We start from the raw sequence: 14,754 nt of genomic DNA, 5'->3' as shown, positions 1-14,754 counted from the left end.
CCAGAACTTGAAATTGGTGTAAAGTAAAAATGTGTTTTTTGCTTGATGTTCCACTAAGTTTCATTTATTAACCCTGGAAATAGACTGAGTTTGTTGAATCCTCTTTAAACCTGTCAAAGCCAAACTGTGCTAATTTTAGACGCAGGGGTCTTCCCTGACAATAAAGACCAGTGAAAGGGACTTTCATCTATTTCTACATACCGTTAGACCAAACAACAATGGTCAGATGGTCAACAAGTTTGACTTCTCTAAAACTGCTGCTCTCATGAGAGGAGAGCTCATGACACAAATTAAATCCCTTTTATCAACACAAAAAATGTGAGTAGAAAAATGTGAGTCACTTCAAAACTTTCTCTGGTTGACTTATCGGGAGATTTATCAAGCAGTGGTTTGCAGTTGTACAGTTTACTGCTGCCACCTCTGATGAACTCCATTTTCACTCTGACAGACAGACTGCACTTAGCAAGCTTGAATATTTTATACTTCCCTTCAGTTAATATTTTATGGGCTTTACTTACTGGGGACTGGAGAGTGCACCAGCTCACATCAGCAAAGTACAGCTTGCTCCTTCATACACTGACTGGCAGATGGACAGAAAGGGGCAACTCTGCGGTCCAGCTTTCAGTGGCAGTACATGTATGACCAGCAGTCGCCCTTTTGGCTTTATTTTTGGCTGTATACGGGGTGAATGTGGTTTGGGTACTTGAGGGGATTATCAGCCATAACTATTTTTAATAATTCATGTTTCCTTTTTGTGAAGCAGTACACCTCTTCACCAAAAAGCAGATACCACAAATGTGACCCTGCGTAGGAATGAACCGACAGGAACTAATAACGTCAGCAGACTCTTCCTCTGCAGACTGAGTATATAGCCTGGTGTGGTTGCACTTCTCATTTCATTTAAAAGGGATTGTAATGATCAGCAGAAAAGTTGTGATGAAATACTAAGGAAATTAAGAGAAAACGTTGACAAGAAAAAAAGATAGACTGAAAAACACAAGTAATCAGATCCTTTATTCAGAAATGCCATTTCCACTAAATAACCCATAATAAAAACAGTTTTGCATTCAAACTCCAACTGAACATACAGCAAAATGTACTTAAAATACTGACAAAATACCCCTGTGATTAGATATTTAACACTGATGCATCAAGAAGCAAATCACTGTAGCATTTTGCTGCAGTACCTGTTCAAGATAGTTTAACTACTTCAAAAAGTTTGGTAGTTTAGCCCAAAAGTTTCCAAAAAGGCTTTTGGTCCATGATAGTTGGATAGATGAGGTTCTGCCACACAAATTTGTGTCTTTGGACTTTTCTGTAATGTTTGCTTTTTGTTAAATATTGGATAATTTGCCCTTTTTGTGCATAGTGCTGTCATTTAAATGAAAACATTGGTAACCTCTGTTTTAATGGATTTTTTTAGGTTATCATACACACACACACACACACACACACACATACAAACGTATAATATATAAATGTAAAATCTCATACTTAAACAATAAAACAATATATTTTATGTTTTTTTATTAATATTTTATATTTTTATTTGAAATCTGCTCTGGAAGTATAAAGTAGCATAGAATAACCTCTAAAATTTTATTTAAAGACAGTACTTGAACCCATATACTCTCTACCATACATCCTCTTTAACTGTTTATACACAGAAGTTCAGTATACTCTTCTCTGGACTTGTAGAGTTGGTTCATGAATATCTAGATTGTAAGTGACCAATTGCCTCAGCTGTTGTACAAGGAGTTTTTATGGCAAAGGGGGGAAATGGTAAACAATGGTTTTCTCTGAAATCTTTACAGTTGTTCCTTTGTGTGGGGATCCCACACAAAGGATCACACAAACCAACCCTTTCCTCAGCCTCTCCACAGCATTGTCGAGACGATTCTTTTTTGTTAAAGATTGCATGTAATTCGGTTTTCAAATTGTATTCAAATACATCAGGAGGACTACAGCTAAGCTTCCTTTTTTATACAACTAAATTGGAGAGATGTTTTCTTTTTTGTTTTGCCTCAAACGCATAACTGTAAAAAATAAAGACACCTGACTGTTGTGTGGGGAGCACTGTGTTGACATCCCAAGGACAGATGAAGTGTTATGGCTTGGCACCACAAATCTTTAAAAAGGTATATTGAAAAACCACGTTGATTATGGCATTTATTTACAAATGGTGCTGAAACAAAGGCCAAAAAGGAACCTGGGAGAGTCAATAAAATAACATTAATCTGAAACAAAAGAACACCAAACAAATGAAAACTGCAGCCTAACAGCAAGCTGCCAACTCCCCTTATGACCTCCAACTCAAGTGAACAGCATTTGTGCTTCTCAGCATCACCTAACTGGAGCTTACCATCTGTCCATAGGTATGGGGGGAATGATGAATGCAACATTTCTAAGTTACTACTAATGGCACAATTTATCTATGGGCACCCAATGATACCAGTGAGCAAACTAAATATAATGGCACATAATTTACTACAGAACTGTCTTACCTATCTATCAATATCTTAACAGGGCCAAGCCACTCCCTGCTAACAGGACACAATAAGGCAAACCTGTTTGTACTATCCTTGATTGAACTCTACCCCAACAACCAGAGCAACGACAAAAAAACCCCACACACAATAGGGCGTACAGTGATCCTATTTCAATAAACTTTTTACTCAAACAAGCTAAACAGGCATGAGTCATTTATGCACCTCGATTCATATTGTATCAAATAAAGTGAAACACTGGACTGAAAAAAATGCAACATTTTCACAGGGAGTCATTCCAAGACTGAGACAGTTGCTTTTGTCTGTCTGAAACAGTCTGCAGAGAGAAAGATTTATAATTTACATAAAACTGAGTCAACAAAATCTTAAAATGTCTTTTTATACAGATTGCTGTTATCTGGTTGGTGACAATAGGCCTCGCTTTTCATCATGGTGTGGTGATGTAAGTGTGAAAAGAGAGACAGACTTGAGAGCGTGTATGAGCGGAGGATGAGAGTCTTCAAAAGTTTCCAGCCCCTAAAAGACTGTTTTCCTGTGACAGTGAGTGTGGTTTTTCTCTTACTGGAACCATCAGCATGTATGTTTCCCCCCTGTGTCCCCACATGTCTTGCAGTTTGAACCTACTCTTAAAACTTTTAAATGATAATTATGGTTTGTCACAGAACCTTCTTTTGCTAGTTTTGGCCATCACTGCAGCTGGTTATGATAACATTGTACTCAACTCCCAAATAATGCTGAGATGTGTGAACATGATGATAAACACAGAGAAAAACTAATCTTCAGACAGTTTGTGAACACACCAACAATTCAGTCCTATTAACTAATTCATTGGTGGTCAAACCAAAAGTGAGCAACCAAAATGTTTGTAATAGCATTTCGTTCCACAGGGAATAATTTGTTTAAGCACAACTAACAGCGAGCAGTTTGGACCAATATGAACCAGGAAGATTCAAACATCTAAAGGCATGGTTACAAATTAAAAGAATGCAGGTGAGTGACGGTCACCTGCCGAGGGGATATTTATATTAAATGTTGGCAGTGCCAGATGTGACATACTTCTCTTGCACTGAGCAGAAGTGAACAGGACGCGAATATTCAAGAATGTTATTTATGTTCATGTGTGACTGAGCCCTATACAAGGGGTTTGTTGGAGGTTACGGTTACATATGTCTGAAATTAGGTTAATTGGTTAATATTTGCATCCCATTCATTCTTCCATTCAGTGCAAATAAAAAACAAGTAAAATATTTGCTTCGGGTGGTAAAGCAAACTGGCGTCTTTGCATCACATGGAGTTCAACTCTAGTGAAATTTGAACAGAGAGGTTGAAGTCTTAACCAATAGCAAAGGAGTATGTCAGGAGGAACGTGGATGGTTTGCTACGATTATATCAGCCATGAAAAATAGAAACCTAACATAAACCTCTAAAGCTTAAATATGTTTCTAAAAATATTTAAGGCGAGAAATAGCCAGTAACAGAATCTTGATTCATATTTAATATTTTCTGCTTAGTATCAGGGTTCATATACATTTTTACCAATACATTTTCAGGACTTGTCTATGAGTTTAAGGCAAATTTTTAAGCCCGTACACTCTCTGAAACAACCACAAACACTCCTTATTGGCTCTTTTTCTTTAACTTGCTTTATAGTATATACTTTTTTTTTAAAGATTTTTTTCTGGGGCTTTTTCAGTGCCTTCATTTGATAGGACAGATAGAGTGTGAAAGAGGGAGAGAGAAGGGATGACATGCAACAAAGAACCGAAGCTGGACTTGAAGCTGCGGCTGCTGTGGTGAGGACACAGCCCCTGTACATGGGGTGCCTGCTCTACTAACTGTGCCACCAGGCACCCCCTTTTTTAGTTTTTTAAATTGATTCAGAAGAGGACATAGTGGTTTAAATAGGGAATTTATTAATTAATTAGCAATTAATTAAAATTATTAATTAATTAATAAATCAATACCAAAATACGTAACTATAACTCAAAGTGCTAAATTATGACCCAGAAACATGAATTGGTAAAAAGATGAAGTGGAGTAATGGGACTCAACTTCAGCTATCAGGAACAATACGTTTACATTGAAAATTAGAGTTTAAAAGCCTTGTAGCACCACCCATTAAAACAGAAAGGTTGATGGCCCATTTTGCCTAATAAATTAATTTAGTCTCATAATTTGAAGTTTGCTACAGAGTTCTTTTTCCAGGTGTACAGGGGCCTGACATTATACACACACACACACACACACACATCACAAGATCAAGTGTCTTTATAAATGAAAGTTTTATTAAACTACTCACTACACATCAAAACTACTTCTAAAACTACAAATGAATGAGTTTAAGAATCAGTAGGGATAAATGATGAAACAATGAATACAACAAAGACACAAAGTGAATAAAATGACTAAATGAACAACAAACTCATAAATGAAGCGACCATAAAAATGAGGGGATGAAAACCAGTGAGGAACTGAATTAGATGTGACATCTGGACTTGATCAGGTGCACTAAAATAGTGCAAGATTACCAAGCAGATGAAAAATTAAGATTTAAGAAAAGTCAATGTCAAGCATCGATCAACAGCAGAGAGGCAACCTATTCCATAAAACATTGAAGGAAAAGATAAATGATCAGAGGCCTGATCAGAGAATAACCCAGAATTCAAACTCAAATGGGTTGCAAACTAGGTTCATCCCCACCGGAAAACAGGATTAACAAATTTTGAAGTCAATCTGGCAAGAGCTGTAGGAGAAGTAGGATTTGAAAAATAGCAAAAAATGGGGGACTTCCTGTTGGGTTTAGAGTATGGCTGCCACTGACTTTTTTGTTTGTCTTGTGATGCTCCATACACCACCAAATTTTTGTATGTCAACATGAAACAGGCCAGAGGGGCTCCTTCGTTGAAGTCTGTTAGGTGGCGCTCTTGAGCCATTTTTTGAGCCCATACAAGTAATCCGTAAAATATCAAATTTTTCGCCAGTCCTGATGTCTGTGCAAAATTTGGTGATTTTTTAAGTATGTTAAGGCCCTCAAAAATGGGTATCACATCAAAAAATAATAATAAGATAAATTCCTTCAGTTTCAATAGGGTCCTTGCCCCGTTGGTGATTGCGCCCTAATTATTGTATTGTGGCGGAGGCAGAAATGTCAGATATCAAAACAATCTTTTTTGTAAGCTGGGTAAATTGCATTTTACCATGACCTCTAATGTGCCAGTGTTCAATAAAACTTATGGCTCTTCAAGTTTCAACACAGTTTTAGGAGACTTGAGTTTGTAAAATGTGTGATATAAGTATTTTCTAAGCCTGCCCTCTGGTGTTTCAGATTCATAACTACATCCTACATCCATGAGTGATGTTTCTGGCTGAAGCTACTCAGATAAAAACAGCTCTAATTAATCAAAGCTGATATTTAAAAAAAAATGTATACCACTTAAGTCTGAATCTTCTGTTTTTTGTAATATTTAAATGTATTTATGTGAATCAGTAATGTCACTAGTGGGCTCATTATGACACCTGCATGTTCCCCACTTTTGATAGTGACACGCAGGCGACGTGCGGCTATACCACTGTAGCAACAGGTGACCTGCAGCTCACATGTTCAGGTTCAGCAGTGTCTCTTTGCTCAGCCTGTGTTTCTCAACACTTGTGTTTACTTGAGCAGGATCCCCACGACAGTTACCATAGAAACTCCACTGCCTGGCACCAGCAGCAGCGCCGAGAGAGGAGTTCATTTTCGAAAGATTCAGACATGCAAGAAAACACAGCACAGAAAAACACTCCAACAGCTTAGTTTACAGTATCAAAAGAAGGCTTTATTGATTCATAATTACTTCACAAAAACACTGGAAGATTAAAAAAAAAAAGATTTTGCAGATTTGTCAATTTTTATGATTTTGTATGATTACCAGCATACATCAAGTGCAGTAAGGTGGTAAATAATGACATTGATATAACATTACAGATGGACAATCATGACAATATTTACTTGCCTCTGTATGTTTAACCTTTTGAGCCTCAAGCAAATTGGCTTGATTTCTTTCAAAAACATGGGAAGAAGGCAATGAGCAATTGAAGAAGAAATAAATTAAAAATTTGCAAGAATTGAGAAAAAAAGTATAAGAAAATGACCTGAAAATTAGTAATAAAAAAAGGGAAAAAAAAGAAAAAGAGAGAAAAAAAGAAAAAAAGAACAAAGAAAAAGCACCTTAAAATATACAGAGAATTTTGTCACATATTTTAAATATGCAATTAGGATAATCATATGGTTTTTCCAGAGCCTTTTCCTCCGGACATTCTCCGAGAGCTTTTTTTCCATGGACATTTTTCCCTTCCTTTTAAAATGATTTTTCTAAAGCTATTCATTTCTTGCAATTTGTTGTACATTTCTTTCAAAGTTGCTCATTGCCTTTTCTCCATGCTTTTGATCAAAAAAATTAGGTTTAAATACTTGTGAAAGGTGTCTGACAGCAGAACAAGAAGAGTGATTTCGCTCCAGGTTTCAAAGGGTTAAATGTGTATTTAATCATATCCCTTTAATATTATCTGCATAATACACACATATATATATATCTCCTAATGTCAGTGTCTCATGCACTGACAGAAAAAGATCATTTTCTTGAGGAATGGAATCTTCTGTCACAATGTCCATCTATTTGCGCCCTATATCTCAGCGATGGCAGGCAGCATGCAGGCTCGTACACGCGCCTCTCTCCATGCCGACCTGCACTCAGAGATCCACTGGGAGATGATTGATTGTTTGATGGTTGGATTCTGTGTCTCCCCCTCTGCTCCTCTGTCTGCCGGGCTCCCTCTCCTGGCAAAGCTGTGCTTCGGGGAGATGTTCGCAATAGAGGTGTTAGTGCTTGTGTGTAACTCAGGGCAGCTGCTCTTGCGTTGGCGTGGGAGGTCTGGACTTGAAGCGCGGGGGATGCTGTGAGCTCTGGAGCGAGCTGTGCCTTCCCATATATTCCCATGCTGCCTTATAAACCTTCCCTCGACAACTGCCCTCCTCACACCTCCTGACGGGTTGTTCTGGTGTCCATAAAGATACTCCAGCGGGTCGGTGTTGCCAAACATCAGCTTGCCATTCAGTTCTTTCTCCTTGACGTGCTGCTTATTGATGGCCTCCTCTGTGGGGCTGATTTCACAGGTGGTCAGTGTTGTCCCGCTGAGTCGTGACAGCCGCAGCCTCTGGTGCCCGGCGTCCATCTGCCGTGTGTGGATGTAGTCTTGAGAGGCGTCCCTGGTGGGGAAGGTTGGGTGAGCCAGGTGGCAGATGGAGAGGAGGTATTCCTCCGAGGAGACGGCCTGGCTGTGGCTGGGGATGTGGAGCGTGTTGGCCTCATTCAGATCCTTTACTGTCTCCTCGGTGCCCTCTCTGATTGTGGGCAGTAGGAGTGTCCTCTTGGACAGAAGTCTGGACCGTGGCCGCATAGCTGAGAGAAAGACAGGGAGGAAGGATGTCATATTTTGTGCCAAATGTTTGGGATAGGTATGTCCTGATTGGATTGGAAGGATCTGTATCAGACCAGACTTACACATTTTTCAAGTGATTGGGATCTTTTAGGCCTATTTTAAGCCAACGCTACGCCCAATTCCTTGATTGCATCCGCCATCACACAGGTGTCATAAACAGAGACCATGATTTGCAGCAGATATTCAGGTTTTATTGTAATACTGCTACTTCAATGATTACAAACTGATTTTTCTCATGTTTAACTTAAGCTGCGACGCCACTTTAAGTGAAATTTCTAATAACTTGAAGTGTGCATTGTGCAGCTGTATTATTTAGGTAAATACAAGTATTGGATCAGGACTTGGTATTGGCAGATATTCAGTAGATCAAATGACTCAGATCTGATCGGGGGTAAAAAAAATTGATCAGGACATTCCTAGTTTGGGAACAAAAACAAAAAGCAATGGATAGTCAGGAAGGCCATTTTCCATAGATTTCTTATCAGTTTTACAATAATTTAATGGGATCGTATGAGGTTTTTCTTGCAAAAGCAGATTTAAACAAGGTAACTTCACATTGTAGTAACAGTGGACAATGATTGACTGTTTGTAGATGTGATTTGACCAGGTGTGATAGACTCATGGCTGTCAGGTTCTGCTTTGTTGGAAAACAGCTGATATTGCCACATCAATGTGCTATCAACCAAAGAAAACATTTGATAGGACAGCATTTCTGAGAGCCTAATCGAGAATAACATGTTTCTAATAGACGGGGGAAAAAAACACATTTTTTGAAAGACAATGTTTGTTTATGCAAATGCCTCAAACTGTTTTTCCAAAGATTTAATTTTGCTGCAACATCTGGATGAATACCTGTGAGCAGCAAGAAGCAAAACAGAATCCTCTGTTTTCGCCCTGACTGTATTAATCAAATTCAATTTACATATAACCCCCCTTTCTCCCCATTTCAGACTCCAATCCCTGCTTACTTTGGAGTTGCAGTGTAAACAGCCCAAAATACAAACAATCCCAGCAAGGAGCAGGAGGAGGAAACATAAATAGATGCCTATTTTAAATGCCATCTCAGTCATGTAAAGCCACAGAATGTGTCAGCTCATATTTTGTTATGTAACCCTATATTGTTACAACCCTGAGAGAAGCCCACAATATATTTTCGTCTCGACCTCCGTGCCAAAAATAGTGCAAGCCAAACCAAAATGCCAGCCTCTCCCAGTTTCTTCCAAGGTGTAACCATTGCTAAATTTAGACCACACCTTCGGTATACAACAGCTAAAAATGGTTCCAAGGCAGCAGCTCTGTGCTCGAGCGCAGAACAGGCACCCTGTTTATTTTCACCTCATGCATTTTCAATAAAGATTTTCTGCACAATTTGCTTTCCCACTCACCTTTGTCTTTGTCAAATCCAGGTGGTCTTATCTTCTGTCCTCTGCTCTTGCAATCTCAGATGACAGTCTGCAGCTGTATCTGTCTTTTCTCTATGATGCTGTGTCTCCAGCCAGTGATGCTGCTTCGACTTGAGCGCGCTCAGCTACAACTGTCTCTGACCAGAAGCAGCGGTAGAATGCAGATTTATCTTCTCCTCACATCCCTCATCCCTCCTCCCTCTCTCTCTCCCTCCCTCCCTCCCTCTCCCCCTAGCTTACTTTTGGTTTGCCCTCATTCCCTGGATCTAAAAATAGACACACCATCCATTTCCTCAGCCCCAGCACTGTCATTGGCCACTGTATTGATGGAGAGAGAAAAACAGAGTCAGAGAAAGAGGGAAGACAGAGGACTAAGACATGGAGAGAGAAAGAGAGACAGAGGGGAAAACAAAACAGGAAAAAAAGAAGGAAATTAGATGGTCTATTTTTTCTTCATTTTGTCAAGACGTGCTGTTTCCGAAAATGACTAAGTGAACACAGTAATTTTGGTAAAGCTACCAAATCTAGACATCATCTTGTGATGAGACAACTCCAGCAGTGATAAATAGTTGCATGTAATCATCTTATAGAATAAATGTTATTACAATCTGCTATAATTACTGAGAATTACACTAATCAAAATGCTGATTACAAAATGATTACATCCAAATATGTTCTTCTCCATTCTGTTACTTTCAATCTTTTCAACGTGAAGGAATACCTTATTTTGGCATAGCCTATTTCTGGATATTTACAACATTTTATATTACAAATTTACAACATTTGTTAAGAAATAATAAGAAAGTAATCAAATATTATAAGTTACATTACTTTGAGTAATTAAAAATTACATTGCTTATTACATTTTTAACAGGATAACTAGTAACATGTAACCTGTAAGCCTACATCTCAAAAGTTTACTTCCCAACACTGGACATTACCACCATACAATGTAAAAATGTAAAAATAATGGACGGAGTTACCTTGACACCATCCATTGGTTTGAAGACTGAAGAGTTCATAATTTTGGCCATTGACGTCTTGATTTTTTGGGCCAGAAGTGACCATATTTGGGCGAGAAGCCACTGAGGAGGAACAAGGGGTGGCAGACAACCTGTCACTCAAAGCAACTTGCTCTTAATTATGGATAAATTTAAGCCTTAAAAAATTGAAATGAATGAGTTTTATAAAAATTCCACCCCGATATACTTGTCATGAGCAGGAAAATTAGCCATAGAGACCAGTAAACATGTTTATCTGTGTTGTAAAGTTGGGCTTTTTAACATAGCAGACTGTTTTGGAGCCAGCAGCAAGTAGTCATTTTGCTTCATTATCACGTTAACAGAAAGACAGACATAGAAACAACTGCCAAAGTACTCAAAACTACTTCTGTGGTTGATCTTGTTAGCACAGCTGTCACCAGGACCACATTTTACAATGATGACACACATTCACTCACACACACACACACACACGACTTTGTGCCAAGAAATACAAATATAGTGCAGCTATTGTAAACATGTTTGAGACTGATTTAAGATCATGTGAGAGCTTTGCACGTGTTTACTTGTATATGTGTGTGCATGCATCACAGCTGAGACAGCTGGAAGCCTCAATCTCCTCTGTTAGATGAATTTCTCAGTCATTAACTATGATTTTGAAATCTGTAAGACACTATCTCAATTTGATCTTATACAAACGAATATAGACTACTGAAATGTGCTTCATTTAGACTTTCTGGTGGGCTAGTAGACTGCAGTTCATGTAAATTAAGATTTATGCTGACTGAATTTCGAAGACAAATTTAGAAGCCATGAATAATAAAGCCGACTTTCATCCCCCAACAATCATTTCAGCTTGTGTTAAACTGGGCACTTTGAAAAAGAAAAGGTCTTTTTGGATTTGGGGCAGATGTAACAAGAGTTGCATAAACATAAAGACAGTCCGTTGAGCAGCTTTGTGGTAAAATTGTCTGTTAGCTGTGTCTCGCTTAAGGAAAAAGATGTGATACTTAAAAGGTGACGGCAATTGTTTGGATTAGACATTTTTTTTCCCCCCAGCTCTGATTTTTTCTCTGATACACAAGACAGAAGTCGTTTTGAAGGCATTTATGTTTTGGGAGATTTGGACCTCTGACCACCGTCTTCCATCACAGGTTTGTAGAGAAAGGGTGTAATTTATTTTGTAAAAACTCCTTTCAAAGTGGTTAATTAAACACATATGATCTCTGACCACCTGCAGGAAATTTGATTTTTTTCCCTCAGATTTAACTAACAGAATTTCTTATAATGTTTATGGAGTTATATACTATATGTCAAATTCAATAATTGTCCTTTTTTAAAAAAAAAAATAGAAGTTAGTTGAGTGAACTCCTTGCACAAACATTTCACAATGAGCAGTCATGATTCATTTCCACAGTAGGTAAAACTTGTTAAAGCCATTGCACACCAAATGTATAGATATTCTCTGCAATTATATATATTATATATATATATATATATATATATATATATATATATATATATATATATATATATATATTATATATATATAGGGGGGTGGGAGGGGCACTTTCGGAGTGGTGTGTTTGCGTGTGTGTGTGTGTGTGTGTGTGTTGGAGGTAGCTTGCCCTCTGATGAGTCAGATGAGTCACGTCTTCTTTGCATCCAACCTATAAAAAGATTCCTGGCTTTTTACGGGTCTCTTAATGGACGCATCACAAGGAACTAAATTTGCCTCAAAGACACACACACACACACACACACACACACACACACACACACACACACACACACACACACACACACACACACACACACACACACACACACACACACACACAGAGAGAGAGAGTTCTGTAATACTCCTGACAGACTCTGGCAGCACACTGACTGCATTCATCAAAGTGCATTCTGCTAATGACGAACACGAGGCACAACATCAAGCAGGCTGCAACTGGAAGTAAAGTGACAGGATGTAAATTTATGAACAAAACAACAAACACAAGATTAAACACCAGTCATGCTGCTGGTATTTGTTGTTGTGTGTGTGTTTACAGGGAAATAGTCGTCTTATCGGCAGCCATATTAAAGAGATTACAAATAGGTCTATAATCTTGTTTTTTATTGGTTCTCAGCTGAATTACTCAGAGCATACGGACACTGATGCTGTGTGTACTGCAGATAAACAAACAATAGACCTCCTTCACAGATGGCATTTTAACACAGTTGTTAATAATGAAATTAATGATGGCTTAATTCTGTTTAGCTTTAATTTCAGGATCCATATCATGCATGCTGACTCTCTGTCACTCTCACTGTAGAGCCTAAATAGAGAGGAGCCATCATTTGTGTTATAAGTATCACCTGTGCTTTTCCTATGGCGAGTCGAAATGTCTGCTGTGAAAAAGGCCTATTAGCCACCGTGAATTCATTTTCTAGGACAATTACATTAAAATTGAGGTAGTGTGTATTTAAACATCAGATAACTACAGACTGATTTATTGCTATTCTATTCCTAGGACAAACATTGTTTACTTCTTGTTAAATACTACACTAAAAAACCTTCCTACAGAAAATAAATATTGCAAATGGGTCCAAGTGTAATGCTGTGTTTACACTAGAAGTGACAATGCAACCGCGTGACCAAGTGCATTATCGCAGAGTCCGCATGGAAGTGTTACTCAGTGCTAGTTAAAATAGTTATGGGCTTGTAACAAAGCACCTTGACTGAACCTCATGTAAAGTTAGTATTTTCTTTAAAACAATATCTAGGCTTAGCTTATCTTAGGTTTAGCGTCTAAGCCCCATTTTTACATCACATTTCACAGCCCCATTGCATTGTCTTTTGCCTGCAAGGCGCATAAAGCTAGCATAGCATCAGCTAACTAAGCTATATAAGTCAGCACCACAGCTAGGAACAAAAACATATGACTGGTAATTCCTCCACCAGGTCTCAAAATTTGAAATCCTTGTATTCTTTTTTGTCAGTCTTTGGTATTTCACCAGAACATCTTCATATGGCTACATGATCATAAAGTTTGGTATATTTTTGTATGTGAGAGTTCTCCAGTAATGATACTCAACAGCTGTATAGATAGCTACATGCATGCAGAGAAGTGCATCAGGGACAGAGCTTCGAGGGGGTGTGGGCTTTAAGGGCTCTAGCTCCAAATGTTTTCTCAAAAGCCCCAAATCTCTGCTAAAGAAATCTTACATTATTGAATAAATGTTCTTCTTTTGGCAAAACATTCACTTTAAAGTATTTGAGACCACATTTAGTAGGCATTGTTGGGGATTACTTGCAATTAGAGTAGCCCTGATTATTTAAAATAGATTTAAATGTAGAAGATTTTTCAGATAAACATTCATTCTGTGAGCTCTACCGTCGAAACACCCCAAAAGCTTCGGGCACTTAATACTTAACACTTGTCTAGGACATCCAGGGCTTGGGTGCCCGTACATATATGACAAGAGAGTGAGCGTACAGCTGCCAGGCTAAAGGTAAGGGATGTGGGCCTACCTGTAACCTTGCTGTCCTGGCATTGATCCTATAGCCGGCACTCGGTCAGCTTGCTCTCTGTGGTCACACACTGCTTAGCACTGATTTTCCACTGACAGTTTATTTGAAGGCATTTAACAAGCAGAGGACAACTTAAAACAAAAACTTCATTGGAAGAAAAGAGGAAACTCTACCGTCTGTCTTCCTCATGGCACACAGAAACATCTCTCATTGACTGCAGTCTCACACCTGGTCCAAATCATCTTTAAACAAAGCCCAACCCCCCCTCTCCTGACAGCCAGGCAGGACAGCCAATAAGGACAGTGTGCCATGAAATAATATATGACAAAAACAAGTTTTGAGATAAGTAATGCTGTTTCAATCCAACATCTACTATTACATTCTTTTTGATATACAGATATTTGGTGCATAGAGCTCCCCAGAAAAGCGTGCCCCCAGACCCGTGAGGTTTGGGCTGAGCCCTGAATGTCTGCGTCTGGCTCCATCCCTGATGTGCACACATACAGGTGGTTTAAGTTCTGCCCATTGTTACACATGGTTTTCAAAGAACAAAATCTAGCAGAAAAACTAAAAACAGAAACGATTTTCTCACCTTTCTAGGCCAAGGTTTACTATATATGGACTGACTTTATACACAAACAAGTGGTTTTTTTTTTTTTTTAACTTTCCAAAGCAAAAAAACACAGGTGCTACTTATAACAGTAACGATGGCTGGTATGAGCCAGCATGAGCAATAGCATGTCCCTAAAACACACTGAAAGCCCTGAAATCATAAATTGTATAATTTACATATGTGCTTCTCCTACTGTGATATTGTGTAATGTGTGGTGCCAAGTAGCTCACCT

General features: G+C 38.5%; 1 protein-coding gene across 9 annotated transcripts; it reads right to left on the bottom strand.

Moving 5' to 3' along the window:
• Nucleotides 1-6,306: 6,306 nt before the first annotated feature.
• LOC121948443 (uncharacterized) lies at nucleotides 6,307-14,114 on the bottom strand. 9 transcript variants are annotated; one of them, XM_088081176.1, is made up of 6 exons: nucleotides 13,910-14,114; nucleotides 12,018-12,114; nucleotides 10,372-10,473; nucleotides 9,629-9,759; nucleotides 9,371-9,525; nucleotides 6,307-7,945 (listed from the first exon to the last, which is right to left on the bottom strand). In XM_088081176.1, exon 6 carries the CDS (start codon nucleotides 7,941-7,943, stop codon nucleotides 7,170-7,172), a length of 774 nt encoding a protein of 257 aa, XP_087937302.1. In that variant the 5' UTR covers nucleotides 7,944-7,945; nucleotides 9,371-9,525; nucleotides 9,629-9,759; nucleotides 10,372-10,473; nucleotides 12,018-12,114; nucleotides 13,910-14,114; the 3' UTR covers nucleotides 6,307-7,169. The 9 variants fall into 9 exon arrangements, with proteins under 9 accessions (XP_087937302.1, XP_087937304.1, XP_087937303.1 ...); XM_088081178.1 differs by having other exon boundaries at nucleotides 9,629-9,706; XM_088081177.1 differs by having other exon boundaries at nucleotides 12,018-12,059.
• Between the last annotated feature and the right edge of the window lie 640 nt (nucleotides 14,115-14,754).

The sequence above is a fragment of the Plectropomus leopardus genome, chromosome 8, assembly GCF_026936395.1.
Source record: "Plectropomus leopardus strain MGB_pleo_1.0 chromosome 8, ASM2693639v1, whole genome shotgun sequence".
NCBI lineage: Eukaryota > Metazoa > Chordata > Actinopteri > Perciformes > Serranidae > Plectropomus > Plectropomus leopardus.
Note: the sequence above shows the minus strand (reverse complement) of the source record. Positions and strands in the feature narration are given on the sequence as shown.